Here is a 19,978-nt window from a genome sequence, read left to right as displayed (position 1 = left end):
ACCTTCATCTCCCAGGCTCAAGCAATCCTCCCACCTCAGCCTCCCCAGTAGGTGGGGCTACAGGCTCGCTGACATGCCCAGCTATTTTTATTCTTTTTTTTTTTTTTTTTGTATTTTTTGTAGAGATAGGTTTTTGCCATGTTGCCCAGGCTGGTTTCAAACTGCTGAGCTCAAGGGATCCACCTGCTTCGACCTTCCAAAGTGCTAGAATTATAGGCATGAGCCACTGCACCCAGCCTTCAAGTGCTTTTTGTCTTAAGGAAGTCTGAAAGGAGACTGTTGCACTGATGAAGGAAGAGGGTGCTGAGACGAGGGACTGATGGGAAAAAAAATACTTCACACAAAGTATTAGTAGGCACTGGAGACTAACTAGGACCCAAGCATGAGGAAAAGGAGTAAAAGATGTTTTAAGTCTGGCTCACTGGGACAGTGATGAACATCAGAAGTTGGGAGGGGGGTGTCGTGGGTGGTGAAGATGAGGAAAGATGACTGTGGTGGCTTCAGTTGTGAGCTTGAAGTGACAGATATCCAAGTAAAAAATGCACAGTACCTACTCTTGGGAGAAGTTTCATGAGAGAGGGACATGAGCTGGCAGAGACAAGAAATAGCATCGTTGCAAGTCCTTCCGGCCCTTGTTGGTGTCTTACCACAGCCCTCCCTTAACTCTGTCGTCCCAGATTCTTTACACAGAGCGATTTGAAAATAAACTGGATCCCGAAGCATCCTCCGTTAACCTGATTCACTGCTCACATTTTGAGAGCATGAACGCAAGCCAAACTGCATCCGAAGACCAAGTGCCATACACAGTATCGTCCGTGTCTCAGAAAAATCAAGGGCAACAGGAGGAGGTGGAGGAAGTTTGGCTTCCTAATAACTCATCGAGAAACAGCTCACCAGGACTGCCTGATGTGGCGGAAAGCCAGGGGAGGAGATCACTCATCCCTTACTCAGATGCGTCTCTACTGCCCAGTGTCCACACCATCATCCTGGATTTCTCCATGGTACACTACGTGGATTCACGGGGGTTAGTCGTATTAAGACAGGTAAGTACTGAGGAGGCCTTGGCAGGAGCTCTGATCCCCCTCCTACCATCCCAACCCCACCCTGATCCTGATTGAATTCTGTTAGTCACTGATCAGCTGCTATGAGACTGCTAGGCCACCAGAGCCTTGGACACCGAAGGCAGTATAATATAAGGTCAATCAAAATAAAAAGAGAATGAACCAATTCTTTTTTCTTTTTTGAGATGGAGCCTCACTCTGTTGCCCAGGCTGGAGTGCAGTGGCACAATCTTGGCTCACTGCAACCTCCACCTCCCAGGTTCAAGAGATTCTCCTGCCTCAGCCTCCTGAATAGGTGGAACTACAGGCATGTGTCACTATGCCCTGCTAATTTTTGTATTTTTGGTAGAGACGGGGTTTCACCATGTTGGCCAGGTTGGTCTCAAACTGCTAACCTCAAGTGATCCGCCCACCTCGGCCTACCAAAGCTGTGGGATTACAGGCGTGAGCCACCATGCCCAGCCTAAAATGAACCAATTCTGATGTATTGAGCTGCAGTTGGTTTGGTAAGCATAAAACATTATTATTTCTCAAGAAATGAAAAACAGGACACTCTGAACTTCACTGAAACAGCAATCTGTGCCACGCCCAGTAACTCCCAGAACATCCTGGGAGTCAGCTGCAAATTTCTTCAAGGAATAGGTCTGAATGCTTCAGAAAAAAAGCAGCTCACCAGGAATTCTCCACAGTTCAGCTGATCTGAGCCAGCACTGTAAAAGGCACTGGGCTGTCCTGTACTCCAGTTTGAAGAGGTTGGGATGAAATGACACCTCAAACTTGGGGCTGGCTGTCCAGTACCTGCAGGGTCTTCCCCACTTCCTTCCTCACTGACACATCTTCAGGTGAGAAGGACAGGGATGATTTTCCCTTCAAAAGCTGTGTCCCTGGGTCCTGACTTCTTTTCTACTCTTGGGTTTCTCTAACAGTTCTCTTTTGTCTTCCTCCTATATGGTACAGACAGTTTAAGTGCACAGCTAACCATATTGATGTCATTGTTTAATGCCTCATAAGTATAATATTCCTTTTTAGCCAGCTTATCCCAGTTTACAGCACTCTGTCTCCCTCTTGGTGATGGCTCAGGTTTGAACATCCTGAACACTCATGGTGTTTGAGTGCTTCTTTTGAGATTTGTGCGCCTCTTTTGAGATTTGTGCCTTTGGATGGTTTTCCTTCTTTTATCCTCAGAACCTATTTTGTCATATTTTCTTACTCCTAAGGGAATACGACTGCCTCTTAAGTGAGTCCAGCTTCTCTTTGGTCTGGGGCAAAAGGAAGCTTTTCATAGCAGAAAGAACTCTGGTTTGCAGTCTGGGATGTATGCTCTGTCTTGGCTCACTGTCCTTCTGACCCGAGGCAAGTTACTAAATTGAACTGGGTCTCCCTTTCCTAATCTACAAAATGAGAGGTTTGGAAGAGATTAAGAGCTTTCCCATCCATGAGATCCTTTTATTTTTCAACACCGTTTTCTGACTCAATTATACTTTGAAAATCTGTTGTTATTTGGGCTTTTCCATCTTATTCTACTGGGCTATGTTCTCCCCTCCTGGTCTTGGGCTGTAGTTGTTACTTTAGATTTTATTCAGCCCATGTTACTGAGTGTCTACTACATGCCAGACTGAGCTGGGCACATGTATATACACTATCTCATGTAATTTTCACAACTGCCTTGAGAGACAGGCCATACTTTTCCCTAAGAGTCTGAGGCTCACAGCTCATAAGTGGCCTGTCCAGCATTGAAACTTTTAAGTATCTGACTTTATATCATACTTCCTCTCTGTTCCATGGTATAGTTGTGCCATTGTCTCCCTTGCTCCTCCTCTTTTTGTAGAGGCACCATATGTTCTGGTCCTTGGCAGCACCCTCCCACACCTGGCCCATGTTGATGACTTTCTGTTCCATCCCCAACATGGAGACAATGTCAGACGCCTTTCACTTTCAGCCTTCAGAGATTCATGGTGTACTTTTGCACTCTAAAAATACAGGTTTCTTCATTTCCTTTGTAGTTGTGTATACTGCCTCCTTATTGGAAGAAATCATTCTATTTACTTTATAATTGAAAACTAGAACCTAAGAAAAATCCATCAGTCCATTTTTTTTTTTTTTTGAGACAGCATCTTGCTGTGTCGCCCAGGCTGGAGTGCAGTGGCATGATCTCGGCTCACTGCAATCTCCACCTCCCGGGTTCAAGTGATTCTTCTGCCTCAGTCTCCTGAGTAGCTGGGACTACAGGCGCACACCACCACACCCGCATAATTTTTGTATTTTTAGTAGAGACGGGGTTTCACCATATTGGCCAGGCTTGTCTCGAACTTCTGACCTCGTGATCTGCTTGCCTCAGCCTCCCAAAGTGCTGGGATTACAGGCATGAGCCACCACGCCCGGCCTACCCATCAGTCCATTCTTATTGGAGACAGCCACTCAGATTAAACTTCTTCCTAATTCATGGGACTTTCCTTTTCCAGCACTTGTCATTTAGAGTCTGTTGTGGCCCTTTGCCAAATGACTTTGTGATTTGCCATATGATCAAGAATGACTTCATTTCCTCTTGGTAGTGAAAGAAGCAGAGTTCGTTTCTTTTGACACTTTAACTTAGTGCTCAGGGTTGGTGTCTACTTAGTCTTAAGTATTAAAGTCGATATTGATTTGCTTTGAAGTGAACTTCAAGATTTATTGCCCCACAGTGTATATATTGGCTGAAGTAAACTTGAGGACAGTAGCTGATGTTTACTTATCTGATAGTAAACATCTGATGTTTTACTAAAATCAAATGCAACTTTGCAAGGCAGCTCTGAATGTGACCCTCAGGGTTTCTGAATTCCGTTCCCTACTGCATCACTTGAGCGTCTCTGAGCCACATCTTGCTTCCTCTGCTCAGTAAACTCCAGGGGGAAGGGGGGTCTCATGCAAACACTAGGCCATCATGCCAAAATATGGTTGTTTGAGATGACTCTCCAGAGTGTTTGCCTCACACCTGTGCCTGTCTCTATGCTAGGGCTTTCCTCCTGCAGACGTCCTGTCTTGATGTATACTGTTTATCCCCTTGAGACTATGGGCAGCTCTCCCTCCTGCTCCCCACCCTCACATGACGCGGTCTGATTCTCTTTTGCATTCCCAGCACTGTAGATGTTTTCCGGCATAGAGAACTCCACTCATCAAATGTTTGTAGAGCTGAATTGGGATGCAAGGTACATATACCCCCAGACAAGTGAAGGGCCAAAGGGGTTTTAAAACTCAGCTAATTGGCTGGGTGCAGTGGCCCACGCCTGTAATCCCAGCATTTTGGGACGTCGAGGCAGGCAGATCATGAAGTCAGGAGTTCGAGACCAGCCTGGCCAATATGGTGAAACCCTGTCTCTATTAAAAATACAAAAATTAGCCAGGTGTGGTGGTATGCACCTGTAGTCTCAGCTACTTGGGAGGCTGAGGTGGACAAATCACTTGAACCTGGGAGGCGGAGGTTGCAGTGAGCCGAGATCATGCCACTGCACTCCATCTGGGTGACAGAGTGAGACTCTGTCACAAAAAAACCAAAACAAAACAAAACAAAAACTTAGCTAATTAGAAGGCCTTTCCTAGCAAGTATAAAGCCTTCTGATACTGGTTTTCTCTCCCCCCGCAGATATGCAATGCCTTTCAAAACGCCAACATTTTGATACTCATTGCAGGGTGTCACTGTGAGTATCCTTCACCCTATGAGAGGGCTGTTTTGCACCCTGGGTCCTCTGCTCCCCAAGTATCTGACATTGTGTGTGTTCTGGGTTTGGTTTTTAGCTTCCATAGTCAGGGCATTTGAGAGGAATGATTTCTTTGACGCTGGCATCACCAAGACCCAGCTGTTCCTCAGCGTTCACGACGCCGTGCTGTTTGCCTTGTCAAGGAAGGTCATAGGCTCCTCTGAGTTAAACATCGATGAATCTGAGACAGTGATACGGGAAACCTACTCAGAAACAGACAAGGTCGGACAAACAGACAAAGCATGAGGTTGGGGGAAGGGATTGAGGGCAGTGGGGGGATGGGTGAGGGGTGGCTGGGGGCTGGGAGTCAGGATACCTGATCAGATAGAGGAATAATGTCCAGGAAAGGTATTTAGTATGGCTGTACCAGAATCTGGGATGTTGAAATGCACCCTCACCACTTGGTAAATAGCAGTGGATCTGAGCAGCCAAGTGCCCTCACTGTCATGGCATCAGGGTTCCATTCAAGAAATTTCCCTAACTGAAGAGAGGGTTTGCCCAACCCAGCACAGACCTCAAGGATCCTTCTACGGCATTCTTGGTTAGTGTCTATTACCAGTTGCTAAATATTCTAAATGTCTCCCCTAGCTATACCTTTAGAATTCCTCCCCACCCCACCCACTCTTGGGATGAATAATAATACTAATGAACTAGCAGAGATTCAGATCTATAATCTTGTCTAATACCTCAGCTTTATTACCTTTACATTGTTGTGGTATGAGATTTACTCAAGCTGACCAAATGCAAAGGAGAATAATATATAAGTCTGAATTTTCAGCCTTTTATTAATACTGAGACCTGGCTGAGTGCGATGGCTCACGCCTGTAATCCTAGCACCTTGGGAGGCCGAGGCAGGTAGATCATGAGATCAGGAGTTCGAGACCATCCTAGCCAACATGGTGAAACTCCTTCTCTACTAGAACTACAAAAATTAGCCAGGCATGGTGGCGGGCACCTGTAGTCCCAGTTGCTTGGGAGGCTGAGGCAGAATTGCTTGAACCCGGGAGGCAGAGGTTGCAGTGAGCTGAGATCACGCCACTGCACTCCAGCCTGGGCGACAGAGTGAGACTCTGTCTAAAAAAAAAAAAAATACTGAGACCTGGGCCTACTTTAGCATTTTCAAATCAGTACCTGTGTAGGTTAAAGGTTTCCAAAAACAAAAAAAGGAAATTAAAACAGATGGGCACTAAAATATTATCTAATATTATCTAATGACTAGAAATCATTATTAAACAAAGCCTAGTTGATGAAATGAGACACCACATCTGAAACAGTTAAGACCGTACAACGGGCGGGCGGGATGGCTCACGCCTGTAATCCCAGCACTTTGGGAGGCCAAGGCAGGCGAATCACTAGGTCAGGAGATCGAGACCATCCTGGTGAAACCCCATCTCTACTGAAAATACAAAAAAATTAGCCGGGCGTGGTGGCACGCGCCTGTAGTCCCAGCTACTTGGGAGGCTGAGGCAGGAGAATCGCTTGAACCCAGGAGGCAGAGGTTGCAGTGAGCCGAGATCGCGCCACTGCACTCCAGACTGGGCGACAGAGTGAGACTCTAAAAAAAAAAACAAAAACACACACACACACACACAACTAGTTAACTGGTAGTTAATAAAAAACAACTAGTTAACTAGTAGTTAATAATTAGTAATGACTAATTGGTTTGAATTATGCAGTCTGCTTTTACTATAAATGGAAGTTTCTCTATTTTTTAATTTATAATTATGATACTCGATATATTTGTTTTTACATATTTAGTCATATCTATTAATATTTCCTTTTCTTATTATATTTACTTTTTATTTAGAAAGTCATTCCCTCTTAGAAGGTAAATAAGACACATTTTCTAGATTTTTATGTTTTTATTTTTTATATGTTATACTCTTTAATGTAAATAGAATGTATTTCAGTATACAGGTATTGAAGGGTAATCTTTTTTTTTTTTTTATTTTTGAGACAGTCTCATTCTGTCACCCAGGCTGGAGTGCAATGGCATGGTCTCGGCTCACTGCAACCTCTGCCTCCTGGGTTCAAGCGATTCTCCTGCCTCAGCCTTCCAGGTAGCTGGGACTACAGGCGCCCGCCACCACACCTGGATAATTTTTATATTTTTAGTAGAGACAGGGTTTCACTATGTTGGCCAGGCTGGTCTTGAACTCCTGACCTCGTGATCTACCCGCCCCAGCCTCCCAAAGTGCTGGGATTACAGGCATGAGCCACTGCACTCAGGCTTAATCTTTATTTTTTATCTATGTAGCTAACTATTTTGGGCTATATGCCATCTATCTTAGTTCATTAGTGCTACTATAACAAAATATCTGAGACTGGGTAATTTGTAAATAATAGATATTTATTTCTCACAGTTCTGAATGCGAGAAGTCCAAGATCAAGGTCCTGGCAGTTTCAGTGTCTGCTGAGGGCTTCTTCCATCTTCTCTCAGCAGCATCTCCACATGGCAGAAGGTGGAAGGACAAAAGGGTTTATGCTAGCCCTCCAGCCCTTTTATAAGGCACTAATCCATTCACAAGGGCAGAGCCCTTATGACTTAATCACTCCCCAAAGGCCTCACCTCTTAATACCACCACAATGTGGATGGATTTTGGAAGCCACACATGCAAATCATACCACCATCCAACCATCTATTGAATAAGCCTTCTTTCCCCTACTGATATGTTATTTTCATAAAATATTATATTCTTATGAAAACTAAAGTGTATTTCTAGTTTAGTTGTGGATGTCATTTTTCTGTATAGCTTCAGTATCACAGTGTTTTTTGTTTTTGTTTTTGTTTTTTGAGACAGAGTCTCACTTTGTCGCCCAGTCTGGAGTGCAGTGGCACAATCTCGGCTCACTGCAACCTCCGCCTCCCAGGTTCACATGATTGTCCTGCCTCAGCCTCCTGAGTAGCTGGGCTTACAGGCATGCGCCACCACACCTGGCTTATTTTTGTATTTTTATTTGAGACGAGGTTTCACCATGTTGCCCAGGCTGGTCTCGAACTCCTGACCTCAGGTGATCTGCCCACCTTAGCCTCCCAAAATGCTGGGATTACAGATGTGAGCCATCGTGCCTAGCCATCACACTGTTTTTATTAGTATTGCTGTATAATACACTTTAACATTTGGTTAAGAAGTCCTATGTCATCAGTGTTCTATTTCAAAATTTGCTAAGTCATTCTCACCAATTTATTCTTCCAAACCAACTTTTGAATCTTTTGTCAGGTCCCCACCCCACAAAAACAAATCTTATTGAAATAATCATTAGAGTTGTATTAAAAATATAAAATCCCTTGAGAATTTATATCTTTATAGTATTCATTCTTCTTATCCAGAAACATGAACTGTCTCTACATTTATTGTCTTCTTAAATGTTTCATTCATAGTAAGGTTTTGTGACTTTCTTCACATGGGAAAATCTTAGATACTTTATATGTTTTACTTTTTTGTTTTTTTGAGACAAGGTCTCCCTCTGTCACCCAGGCTGAAGTGCAGTGGCATGATCACAGTGCACCACAGCCTCGGCCTCTCAGGCTCAAGCAATCCTCCAACCTCAGCCTCCTGAGTATTTGGGAGTACAGACGCACACCACTATGCCCAGCTAATATTTGTATCTTTCACAGAGACGGGGTTTTGCCATGTTGCCCAGGCTAGTCTTAAACTCCTGGGCTCAAGCAATCCACCCACCTCCACCTCCCAAAGTGCTGGGATTACAGGCATGAGCCACCACACCTGGCCATTTCCATTATATTTTCTAACTGGCAATTGCTAACATATAGGAAACTCATTGGTTTTTATTAAATTATTTGGCTACCTTTGTGAATCACTTTACTATTCCTAAGAGGTTTCACTGTTAATTCTTTGGGTTTTCCAAATAGGAAAATATTTTCTAAAAATAATACTAATCTCTTATGTTCCAATTGTTAGAATTCTTATTTCAATATCATATATTATTGCATTAACTAAACCTCTCAGAACAAGTAATAATGATGAATGTTGTCTTATTCCTGAATTTAATGAGAAGGATCCTTGTGTGTCTCTATTAAGACTAGTGGTGGCCAAGTGTGGTGGCTCATGCCTGCAATCCTAGCACTTCGGGAGGCCAAGGAAGGCGGATCACTTGAGGCCAGGAGTTTGAGACCAGCCTGGCCAACATGACAAAACCCCGTCTCTACTAAAAATACAAAAAAATTAGCTGGGCATGGTGGCGCGTGCCTATAACCCCAGCTACTCAGGAGGCCAAGGCATGAGAATCACTTTAACCCAGGAAGCGGAGGTTGCAGTGGGCTGAGATCCTGCCACTGCACTCCAGCCTGGGCAACAGAGCGAGACCCTGTTTCAAAAAAAAATTAAAAAATAAAAGACGAGTGGTGATGCTGGTTTAAGATGGACATATCAGCCAGCCGTAGTAACTCATGCCTGTAATGTCAGCACTTTGGGAGACTGAGGCAGAAGAATCACTTGAGGCCAGGAATTTCAGAGCAACCTGGACAACATAGTGAGACTCTTATCTTGAAAAAAAAAATTAAAAATCAGCCAGGTATGATGGTGCATACCTGTAATCCTAGCTACTTGGGAGCTTGAGGCAGAAGGATTGCTTGAGCCCAGTAGTTTGAGGTCACAGTGAGCTTTGATTATGCCACTGCACTCTGGCCTGGATGACAGAGTAAGACCCGGTCAAAAAAAAAGATGGACATTATCTACTATGTTCTTAAAAAATATTTTCCTAATGTACTAACATTCTTATATTAAGACTTGGTATTGAATATGTCAATTGTTTTCTACTATTTAAGATAGGGAAGACTAGGAGAGGAGCAAGTTCTATTTCATGTGTATTGAATTCAAAATGCCTGGCCTCACGCCTGTAATCCTAGCACTTTGGGAGGTGAGGCAGGTGGATCACTTGAGGCCAGGAGTTCGAGACTAGCCTGGCCAACATGGTGAATCCTATTCTCAACTAAAAATACGAAAATTAGTCGGGTGTGGTGGCGCATGCCTGTCATTCCAGCTACTTGGGAGCCTGAGGCAGGAGAATCACTTGAACCTGGGAGGCGGAAGTTGCAGTGAGCCAAGATCATGCCACTGTACTCCAGCCTGGGCAACAGAGTGATACTCTGTCTAAAACAAAACAAAACAAAACAAAAAAATTCAAGTGGCCTATTAAACATTCAAATGGAGATGTCAAGAATGGAAGTGAATTTATGAACCTGCAGATCAGGGGAAGGGTTATAACCAAAGAATCATCAGCATCAGCATATAGATGGTAATGAAAATTATGGGCCCAAAATAAAAGTCCCTATGGAGAGAGCATAGATAGACAAGAGAAAGGTCCCAGGATCAAGCCCTGGGGCATACCAACATCTAGAAGTCCAGTAGAAGGAGAGGAGATAGCAAAAAGACCAAGGAGCAGCAACCAGGAAGGAAGGAGGAAAAGCAGAAGAGTGTCATATGGTGGTCGTGAAGAAAATGTTTCAGGAAAGCTGATTCAAGGCTGATGCAAGGCCTGTGGGCACCTGCTATGTGACAAGCTCAGTGTCTGGTACTGGGGATATCAAGAACCAGGCCCTGTCATATACCACAAGGAGCTTAGAGTCTAGTAAGGAGTAGGTTTGTAAATAAATAAAGAATATGTTACTGGTACTATGATGGAAGTATGAATGAGATGTAGTTGGAACACAAAAGAAGCTGTGGTCCTGCCTGGTCATCTTGGCTCTGAATCTGGGGTGATGACTAAGTGGATGTGGACAAGATGGAGGAGGACAAGGTAGGCAAAGGGAATGGCATGCACAAAGCTGAGCAGTAGTCAGGCAACTCTGGGTAACTTTATGGTGAGAGCAAAGGGCGGGGACCACAGCTGGAATAAAGCTAAAGAAGAATGGCAAGAGGCCAGGTCACACACAGCCTTATATGCCCTGTCAAGGATTGCACTGGGGGTTGGCAAGACAAGTAAGATCAAGAAGACAAGATGTTTCAGAATGTTGTTAAGTCCATTGCTGTTTTAAATGGTTGGTCATGAAATCCGGTCTAGCTAGAAAAGCCAGAGAAATTCTAAGTTGGAAATTGATTGAGTCTGAAGAATAGTGAGTAACTGAGAAACCAGAAGGTAGAAAGAAGTTGAAAAGCAGATTTATGGATGATGTCATTGTCATTTTAAAGAAAATTAAAAAAAAATTTTAATGAAAAATAAATAAAGGTTGGGCGCAGTGGCTCATGCCTGTAATCCCAGCACTTTGGGAGGCCGAGGCAGGTGGATCACTTGAGCTCAGGAGTTCGAGACCAGCCGGGCCAACATGGTGAAACCCTGTCTCTACTAAAAATACAAAAATTAGCCAGTCGTGGTGGTGCATATCTGTAGTCCCAACTACTTGGGAGGCTGAGGCAAGAGAATCACTTGAATTCGGGAAGTAGAGGTTGCAGTGAGCCAAGATCATGCCACTGCACTCCAGCCTGGGCAACAGAGCAAGACTCTGTGTCAAAATTAATAATAATAATAAACAGAAAAGTAGATTTAGGCAAGAAATATTTTCTACTCTGCAAGGAACCCATGGTTCTGGTACCTTAAGTCCTGTTGTATTCTGAAATTCCTTGACTGCTCAAAAATTAAAATTCTGGGTTTTTTTGTTTGTTTGTTTTTTGAGACAAAGTCTCACTGTGTTGCTCAGGCTGGAGTGCAGCGGTGCAAACACAGCTCACTGCAGTCTCAGCCTCAAGCAATCCTCCTGCCTCAGCCTCCTGAGTAGCTAGGACTACAGGCATGCGCCATCATGCCCAACTAGTTTTTTAAATAATAATAATAATTATTATTATTATTATTATTATTATTTGTTAAGATAGAAGTTTCACTATGTTGCCCAGGCTGGCCTTGAACTCCTGGGCTAAAGCGATTCTCCTGCCCCAGCCTCTCAAAGTGCTGGGATTAGAGGTATGAGCCACTGCGTTCAGCAGAAGGTTAAATTTAATTAGAAATTTTAATCCACCTAATTGTATTTCAGAATGACAATTCAAGATATAAAATGAGCAGCAGTTTTCTAGGAAGCCAAAAAAATGTAAGTCCAGGCTTCATCAAGATCCAACAGCCTGTAGAAGAGGAGTTGGAGTTGGATTTGGAGTTGGAATCAGAACAAGAGGCTGGGCTGGGTCTGGACCTAGACCTGGATCGGGAGCTGGAGCCTGAAATGGAGCCCAAGGCTGAGACCGAGACCAAGACCCAGACCGAGATGGAGCCCCAGCCTGAGACTGAGCCTGAGATGGAGCCCAACCCTAAATCTAGGCCAAGAGCTCACACTTTTCTTCAGCAGCGTTACTGGCCTATGTATCATCCGTCTATGGCTTCCACCCAGTCTCAGACTCAGACTCGGACGTGGTCAGTGGAGAGGAGACGCCATCCTATGGATTCATACTCACCGGAGGGCAACAGCAATGAAGATGTCTAGGAGATGAACTAGAAATAAGGGGTCAGATAATGCTGGCAAATCCTCCTACCCAAAAAGGGGTCAATTGTCCAGAGACCTAGACTGGATACGAACTAGCAGTACTTCCTTCCTGACTGTGACTCCTACTACCTGCCAGCCTTCTTCCTTGCTCTGCGCTGGGATCATACTCCCAAATCACATTACTAAATGCCAACAATTATCTCTGAATTCCCTATCCAGGCTCCCCTCATTTCACCTTCAGCATATATTCTAGTCATGAATTTCCTTCTTCACACACCCCGCATATCTGGGCTTTGTGCCAGACCATCTCTAACTTAATCCTCTCATCCCTGTTCCCCTTTCTCCAAAGAGATGAAGCTCAAATAAAATGTATAACTCTAGTAACATTTGGATCCTTCCTGCACCTTCTCCCTTCTCTGTATTCTGTATCCTGAAGGAAATGTCAAATGGGAGGGATCCTGGAAGGGAGTGGACATCGTGGAGAAGAGATGAACAAGAAAAAGAAAAATTAAGTAGCATTTGTATTTTATATGCAAGGTATTTTCCCTGTACTGATAGGGGAAATGGGGAAAACAGGCAGGTTAATCCAGGCCAAAGGTAAGCCAGCCTGTGAGACTTGTAGTGCCAGGTCCTGCTAAGCTGAGAGCACTTTTGCTGTCATTCTCAGAGGTCAAGATCTTATCCTGCCACTGGTTTCATAAGGCCAATTAGTAGTACCAACTGATGGGAATTCCCTTTCTGGAACTCTCCCTGGTGTTCAGATTCACATTCACCATTGCTTCTTTCTTACAAGTTTTTAAGATATAGGCAATTTGGAATCTGTACTCTTGGTGCACTGAGGAGTTAAAATCTGTGACAGCCACAACCAGCCTAGAAGTTGGAAAAGTCAATCATTACTAGTTTTGTCCAAATCCATTCAAAAAATTTCCCCCTTCCCCATTTAAAATATGTCTAGTATTAAAGTATGACCAGAATAAAAATATAGACCCCTGGGCAAAGGTATATGAAATCCTGAATTTTATTTCCAGCTCAAAAAACATGAGTCCTCCTGTTTGGGTACTCCATTTCTCTTGTTAAGTGAAATAAATCTTAGTTAAAATATAGATTTCTTCTATCATAGAGATAGCACATGCATTCACTCATTCTACAAGCATTTTGTTACATGCATCTGCTACATGCATAGCACCTTGAACTGTGAGGTAGGTAAAATAATATTATCCTAATTTATACATGCATAAACTGAGATATAATGTGCAATATGACCTTGTAAATACAAAAAGAGGTAGGGGCCGAAGTCACAAGCTTCATTGTTTCATGTTTACTGAACACATTCATTGAACACCTACTCTGTGCTAAGCACTGTCCCAGGTGCTGAAGATATAGGATGAGTATAGAACAGATGACAAAAATAATTACAAATTGTGAAAAGCAATAAATTACAAATTGTGAAGGTGAAACACAAGAAACTCTTGGGGCATGTATCAAGAGACCTGACCTAGTCTTGAGTCTCAAGGAAGTTCTTCCTAAGGCAATGACATATGACTTGAGATCTGAAGGATGAGTAGGAGATAGGCTTAAAGCAAGTTCCAATGACTGCTAGAAGAGCAGGACCAAATGGGAGACCAAGAGCGGTGGCCATGGATGAGAACAGAAGCTGAATATCCTGGGGCACAACTAGATGGAGGCTATGATACCAAGGGCTCAACTAGAAATGTCAAACCAGGAATAAGTTGTCAGGATGGCAGGGACAGGCACAGAAATCTGCCAAAGCCAAGGAAACATTTCACATTTATAACAGGAGACTAAGAAGTGCACAGAGAGCCCAGTTTCTGCGGGCTGCTGCCTTCTCACTCCAGTTCCCTTCTAGTCCCATGTATCCATTAGAGTAAAGTCTGTAAACACAGAATCAATGGCTTCTGACACTTGCACCATTAAGTCATAGAGTCTAGACTTGGGTCCTTTCTGCCACAACTGCAACAAGGCTGTATTAGTCTGTTTTCACTCTGCTATAAAGATACTACCTGAAACCAGGTAATTTATAAAGAAAGGAGGTGTATTAGATCATTTTCATGCTGCTGATAAAGACATATCTGAGACTGGGAAGAAAAAGAGGTTTAATTGAACTTACAGTTCCACATGGCTTGGGAGGCCTCAGAATCATGGTGGGAGGTGAAAGGCACTTCTTACATGGTGGCGGCAAGAGAAAATGAGGAAGAAGCAAAAGCAGAAACCCCTGATAAAACCATCAGATCTCGTGAGACTATTCACTATCATGAGAATAGCATGGGAAAGATCAGCCCCCATGATCCAATTACCTCCCCTGGGTCCCTCCCACAACATGTGGGAATTCTGGGAGATATAATTAAAGTTGAGATTTGGTCGGGACACAGCTCCCAAACAAATCATTCCACCCCGACCCCTCTAAATCTCATGTCCTCAAGTTTCAAAACAAGTCATGGCTTACCAACAGTCCCCCAAAGTCTTAACGCATTTCAGCATTAACACAAAAGTCCACAGTCCAAAGTCTCATCTGAGACAAGGCAAGTCCCTTCCGCCTATGAGCCTATAAAATCGAAAGCAAGCTAGTTACTTCCTAGATATAATGGGAGTACAGGTATTGGGTAAATACAGCCATTCCAAATGGGAGAAATTGGCCAAAACAAAGGGTGTACAGGGCCCATGCAAGCCCAAAATCCGGTGGGGCAGTCAAATTTCAAAGCTCCAAAATGATCTCCTTTGACTCCAGGTCTCACATCCAGGTTATGTAAGAGGTGGGTTCCCATGGTCTTGGGCAGCCCCACCCCTGTGGCTTTGCAGGGTACAGCCTCCCTCCTGGCTGCATTCATGGGCTAGTGTTGAGTGTCTGTAGCTTTTCCAGGTGCACAGTGCAAGCTGTCAGTGGATCTACCATTCCGGGGTCTGGGGGATGTTGGCCCTATTCTCACAGCTCCACTAGACAGTGCCCCAGTAGGGACTCTGTGTGGGGGCTCCAACCCCACATTTCCCTTCTGCACTGCCCTAGCAGAGATTTTCCATGAGGGCCCCGCCCCTACAGCAATCTTTTGCCTAGGCATCCAGGCATTTCCACAAATCTTCTGAAACCTAGGCAGAGGTTCCCAAACCTCCATTCTTGACTTCTGTGCACCCACAGGCTCAACACCATGTGGAAGCTGCCAAGGTTTGGGGCTTCCACCCTCTGAAGCCACAGCTCGAGCTCTATGTTGGCCCCTTTTGGCCATGACCAGGGCAGCTGGGACACGGGGCACCAAGTCCCTAGGCTGCGCACAGCACAGGGACCTGGGTCCGACCCATGAAACCACATTTTCTTCCTGGGCCTCCAGGCCTGTGATTGGAGGGGCTGCTGTGAAGGTCTCTGACGTGGCCTGGAGACATTTTCCCCATGGTCTTGGGGATTAACATTAGGCTCCTTGCTACTTCTGCTGCCAGCTTGAATTTCTCTCCAGAAAATTGGTTTTTCTTTTCTATCACATTGTCAGGCTGCAAATTTTCTGAACTTGTATGCTTTGCTTCTTTTATAAAACTGAAGGCCTTTAACAGTACTCAAGTCACCTCTTGAATGCTTTGCTGCTTAGAAATTTCTTCTGCCGGATACCCTAAATCATCTCTGTCAAGTTCAAAGTTCCACAAATCTCCAGGGCGGGGGCAAAATGCCACCAGTCTCTTTGTTAAAACATAACAAGTGTCACCTTTGTTCCAATTCCCAACAAGTTCCTCATCTCCATCTGAGACCACCTCAGCCTGGACTTTATTGTTCATATCACTATCAGCATTTTGGGCAAAGTCATTCAACAAGTCTCTAGGGAGTTCCAAATTTTCCCACATTTTCTTGTCTTCTTCTGAGCCCTCCAAACTGTTCCAACCTCTGCCTGTTACCCAGTTCCAAAGTTGCTTCTACATTTTCAGGTATCTTTTCAGCAGCAACCCACTCTACTGGTACCAATTTACTGTATTAGTCCGTTTTCATGCTGCTGGTAAAGACATATCTGAGACTGAGAAGAAAAAGAGGTTTAACTGAATTTACAGTTCCACATGGCTTGGGAGGCTTCAGAATCATGGAAGGAGGCAAAAGGCACTTCTTACATGGCGGTGGCAAGAGAAAATGAAGAGGAAGCAAAAGCAGAAATCCCTGATAAAACCATCAGATCCTGTGAGACTTATTCACTATCACAAGAATAGCACAGGAAAGACTGGCCCCCATGATTCAATTACCTCCCCCTGGGACCCTCCCACAACACGCGGGAATTCTGGGAGACACAATTAAAGTTGAGATTTGGTGGGGACACAGCTAAACCATATCAGGAGGTTTAATTGACTCACAGTTCCACATGACTGGGGAGCCCTCAGGAAACTTACAATCATGGTGGAAGGCAAAGAGGAAGCAGGCACCTTCTTCACAAGGTGGCAGGAGAGAGCAAAAGGGGAGCTGCCAAACACTTTTAAAACCACCAGCTCTCGTGAGAACTCACTATCACGAGAACAGCATGGGGGAAACTGCCCCCATGATCCAATCACCTCCCACCAGGTCCCTCCCATATGGCAACTGCAATTCGGATTACAATTCAAGATGAGATTTGGATGGAGACACAGAGCCAAACCATATTAATGGTAAAATATTGGCTTTGATGCATGACCTCAGAAAGACCAACCAGATGCTTGGACTATACTCCGTCTTTTAAAAATATTCTGGTATAAACCCATAGCATTGAGCCCCTCCCAAAGTAATCAAATAAGGAAAATTGATTAACTCATCGTAAATAGTACAGCACTAAAGAAAGGGTAAAGTGATTAACAATTCAAAGGCTAAGTCTTCCAACATGCAGATCACCCAAAATTCTAAGCCATTTCAAACTTTACCAAATGGTATAGTTTGGATTAGTTAGCTCACTTCTTGCAGCATGGTCATCATGGTTTTCTCTCTCTAATAAGAAACTGGAGAAAAATTCTAAAGGCTGCAAAATGGGTAAAGAATAAGTTGGAAAGTACAAATGTCTTGGAAGCACAAATACTTCCATTACTTTCCCTCAAAACAGCTTGTGTTCTACAGTAAATGGCGGTTGAGGTATGATTTTCATATGTGAATATCTAAGTGGATTCCACAGTACTGCAAAAAAGTCGGTTTGAAAGAGACTGTCAAAAAATAAAGTGACCCCAGGTAGCTGTCTCTATATGTGTTAAGTGTCACAAAGTCCAAGGACTCAACTATATTGCATCCAGATGTGACTCATTAGCAGAGGTAGAGAATAATGGCATAATCCAAGGTATTATCAGGGCCATAGAATTTCAGTGGTTGGAAGGACCACGAGGGCAGACTAGTCAAATTACCCATCTAATCTCTTAAAATTTAATTAAACATTTATTGGAATGCTCACCATATCCTAGATACTATGTGTTTTAGTAATCTATTGCTGCGTAACAAACCACCCCAAAATTTAGTAGCTTAAAACAATAATCATGGATTTGCTAATAATTCTGCAATTTAGGTTGGGTTTAGCTGGGCCTATTTTTTAAATAATTTTTTAGTTTTGCAGCTGGGCCTGTTCTTTTATTTTTGTAAAGACAGGGTCTTGCTATGTTGCCCAGGCCAGTCTTGAACTCCTGGCCTCAAGTGATCTTCCCATGTCAGCCTCCCAAAGTGGTGGGATTACAGGTGTGAGCCACCACAACCCGCCCCCAAATATTTTTTATACCTGCTTGGTTGAATCTGCAGACGTGGAACTCATGAATATGGAGGGCCGACTCGACATAGTACCATCTATAAAGTAATTATGCCAAAAAATTGAACCTGAATATTATCAGTCCTCTAGATCTGGTAGATTGTAGTAAATACAAGGAGCAGAGGAACATGTTAAATAACACTAGGAGAATCTAATTAGTAGAATCCAGAAAATTCAAAGGAACAAATGAACCAGTTTCTTTAACAACTAAGATGAAAAACAGCTGGGCATGGTGGTATGTGCCTATAGTCCCAGCAACTTGGGAGGCTGACACAGGAGGATCACTTGAGCCCAGGAGTTAGAGACCAGCCTGGGCAACATAGAAAGACCACATATTAAAAAAAAAAAAAAAAAAAAAAGATGAAAAACAAACATAACAACAACAAAAACAAAGAGGGAGGAGGAACCTATAAACCAGGAGACTTAAGCGTTATATCAACTACGTGCAATGCATGGACCTTGTTTGAATCCTATGTGAACTAATTAACTGGAAAAGAACATAAGAAAACTTCTACTTTTGAGTAAAATGTAGTAGGAAGTTACAGTTTATCACTTTACATCCAGAGGAAAAACATGAGCTGGGCATCATGGCTCATGCATGTAATCCCAACACTTTGGTAGGTTTAGGCAGGAGGATCACTTGAGCTCAGGAACTCGAGACCAGCCTGGGCAACATGGTGAGACCCTGTCTCTTTAAAAAAAAAAAAAAGTGAAAAAATGAATGAATTATAAAAATCATATTTTGAAAGATATTGGAGAGCTGTAGAAGCAAAGAAGATTAAAAGAACTAAAACTTAAGAGAGAAAAGATTCCTTCCCAGGGAAGTTGAGATTATTGGCCATTTTCTTTCTTAGGGGTTTGTATTAGTCTGTTTTTACACTGCAAAAGACATACCTGAGACTGGACCATTTACAAAGGAAAGAGGTTTAATGGAGAACTCACAGTTCCACATAGCTAGAGAAGCCTCAAGATTAAGACAGAGGGCAAGGAGGAGCAAACCACATCTTACATGGATGGCAGCAGGTAAAGAGAGAGTTTGTGCAGGGCAACTCCCATTTTCTAAAACCATCAGATCTCATGAGACCCATTCACTATCACAAGAATAGTACAGGAAAGACCCACCCCCCCAATTCAATCATCTTCCACCAGGTCCCTCCCACAACATGTGGGAATTATGGGAGCTACAAGATAAGATTTGAGTGGGGACACAGAGCCAAACCATATCAGGGTTATTTGCTGAGTTTGGGTAAGTGCTAAAGATCAGGCTTTCCTTAGGCACAGTGAAGCTTCTGATAGCACATGGGCTGTCACAACCAACTGACTGCTGTTCTACTCAAGACATCTGCTGAGTGCCAGGGCCACTCAGGAGACTAGAGATTGGCCTGCAAAGGCAAAATGAAGTTTCCTACAGTCCGAAAATGCTTAGGAGACAAGGTACCACTATGGAAACAGGCCATAAGCACACAAAGAGTCTTCCCCTTGAAACATTTAAAATCAGAGGTGGGCTGAGTCTAACCAATGCCAGAGCATAGCTCAATTCCTGATTGAATTGAGATGATAACTGCCTCACCTTATTTGCCTTATTAGGCAAATAGAAAAAAAGAGTATATCTTATCTTGGGGGCAGTAACATTGACTTCAGTTTATGTTTTTAAACAACATCCAGCATATAGTTAGAAACAATCACAAAGCACATGAAGAGGCAGGAAAAGTATCTGATAATTGAGAAAAAATTATATAATAGAAGCAGTCCCATAGATGATCCAGGTGTTAGAATTAGCAGTCAAGGACTTCAAAATAATGATTATAAGGATGTTGAAGTAGAGTAAAAGCTGGGCAAAATGGAAAGATAGATAATTTCAAAAGAGAATTGTAACCTATAGAAAAAGAATCAAATGGGCATTCTAGAACTGAAATATGAAGTATTAGAAAATAAAAACTTATCAGATGAATTTAACAGACTAAACACAGCAAAACATAGGATTAGATAACTGAGACAGTAAACAGAAAATATTCTAAA

General features: G+C 43.3%; 1 protein-coding gene and 1 long non-coding RNA gene across 23 annotated transcripts in view; one reads left to right on the top strand and one right to left on the bottom strand.

The window, feature by feature from the left end:
- SLC26A8 (solute carrier family 26 member 8) overlaps positions 1 to 13,327 on the top strand; it is an 82,009-nt gene extending 68,682 nt beyond the window's left edge. For 18 of the 22 annotated variants that reach the window (XM_055113529.2, XM_055113530.2, XM_008972328.4 and 15 more), the window contains 4 exons: positions 678 to 1,043; positions 4,681 to 4,735; positions 4,833 to 5,017; positions 11,784 to 13,327. In XM_055113529.2, coding sequence (XP_054969504.2) covers positions 678 to 1,043; positions 4,681 to 4,735; positions 4,833 to 5,017; positions 11,784 to 12,224 — 1,047 coding nt within the window. In that variant the 3' untranslated portion in view covers positions 12,225 to 13,327. The remainder of the gene's footprint in view (positions 1 to 677; positions 1,044 to 4,680; positions 4,736 to 4,832; positions 5,018 to 11,783) is intronic. The other 4 variants (XM_063604860.1, XM_063604858.1, XM_063604857.1 and 1 more) reach the window with 1 other exon arrangement.
- The window catches only part of LOC134730496 (uncharacterized), a 70,442-nt gene that overhangs the window by 34,287 nt on the left and 16,177 nt on the right, over positions 1 to 19,978 (bottom strand). The window lies entirely within an intron of this gene.

This window comes from Pan paniscus, chromosome 5 (assembly GCF_029289425.2).
Source record: "Pan paniscus chromosome 5, NHGRI_mPanPan1-v2.0_pri, whole genome shotgun sequence".
In the NCBI taxonomy this organism is placed as follows: Eukaryota; Metazoa; Chordata; class Mammalia; order Primates; family Hominidae; genus Pan; species Pan paniscus.
This window is presented reverse-complemented; position numbering and strand designations above follow the sequence as displayed.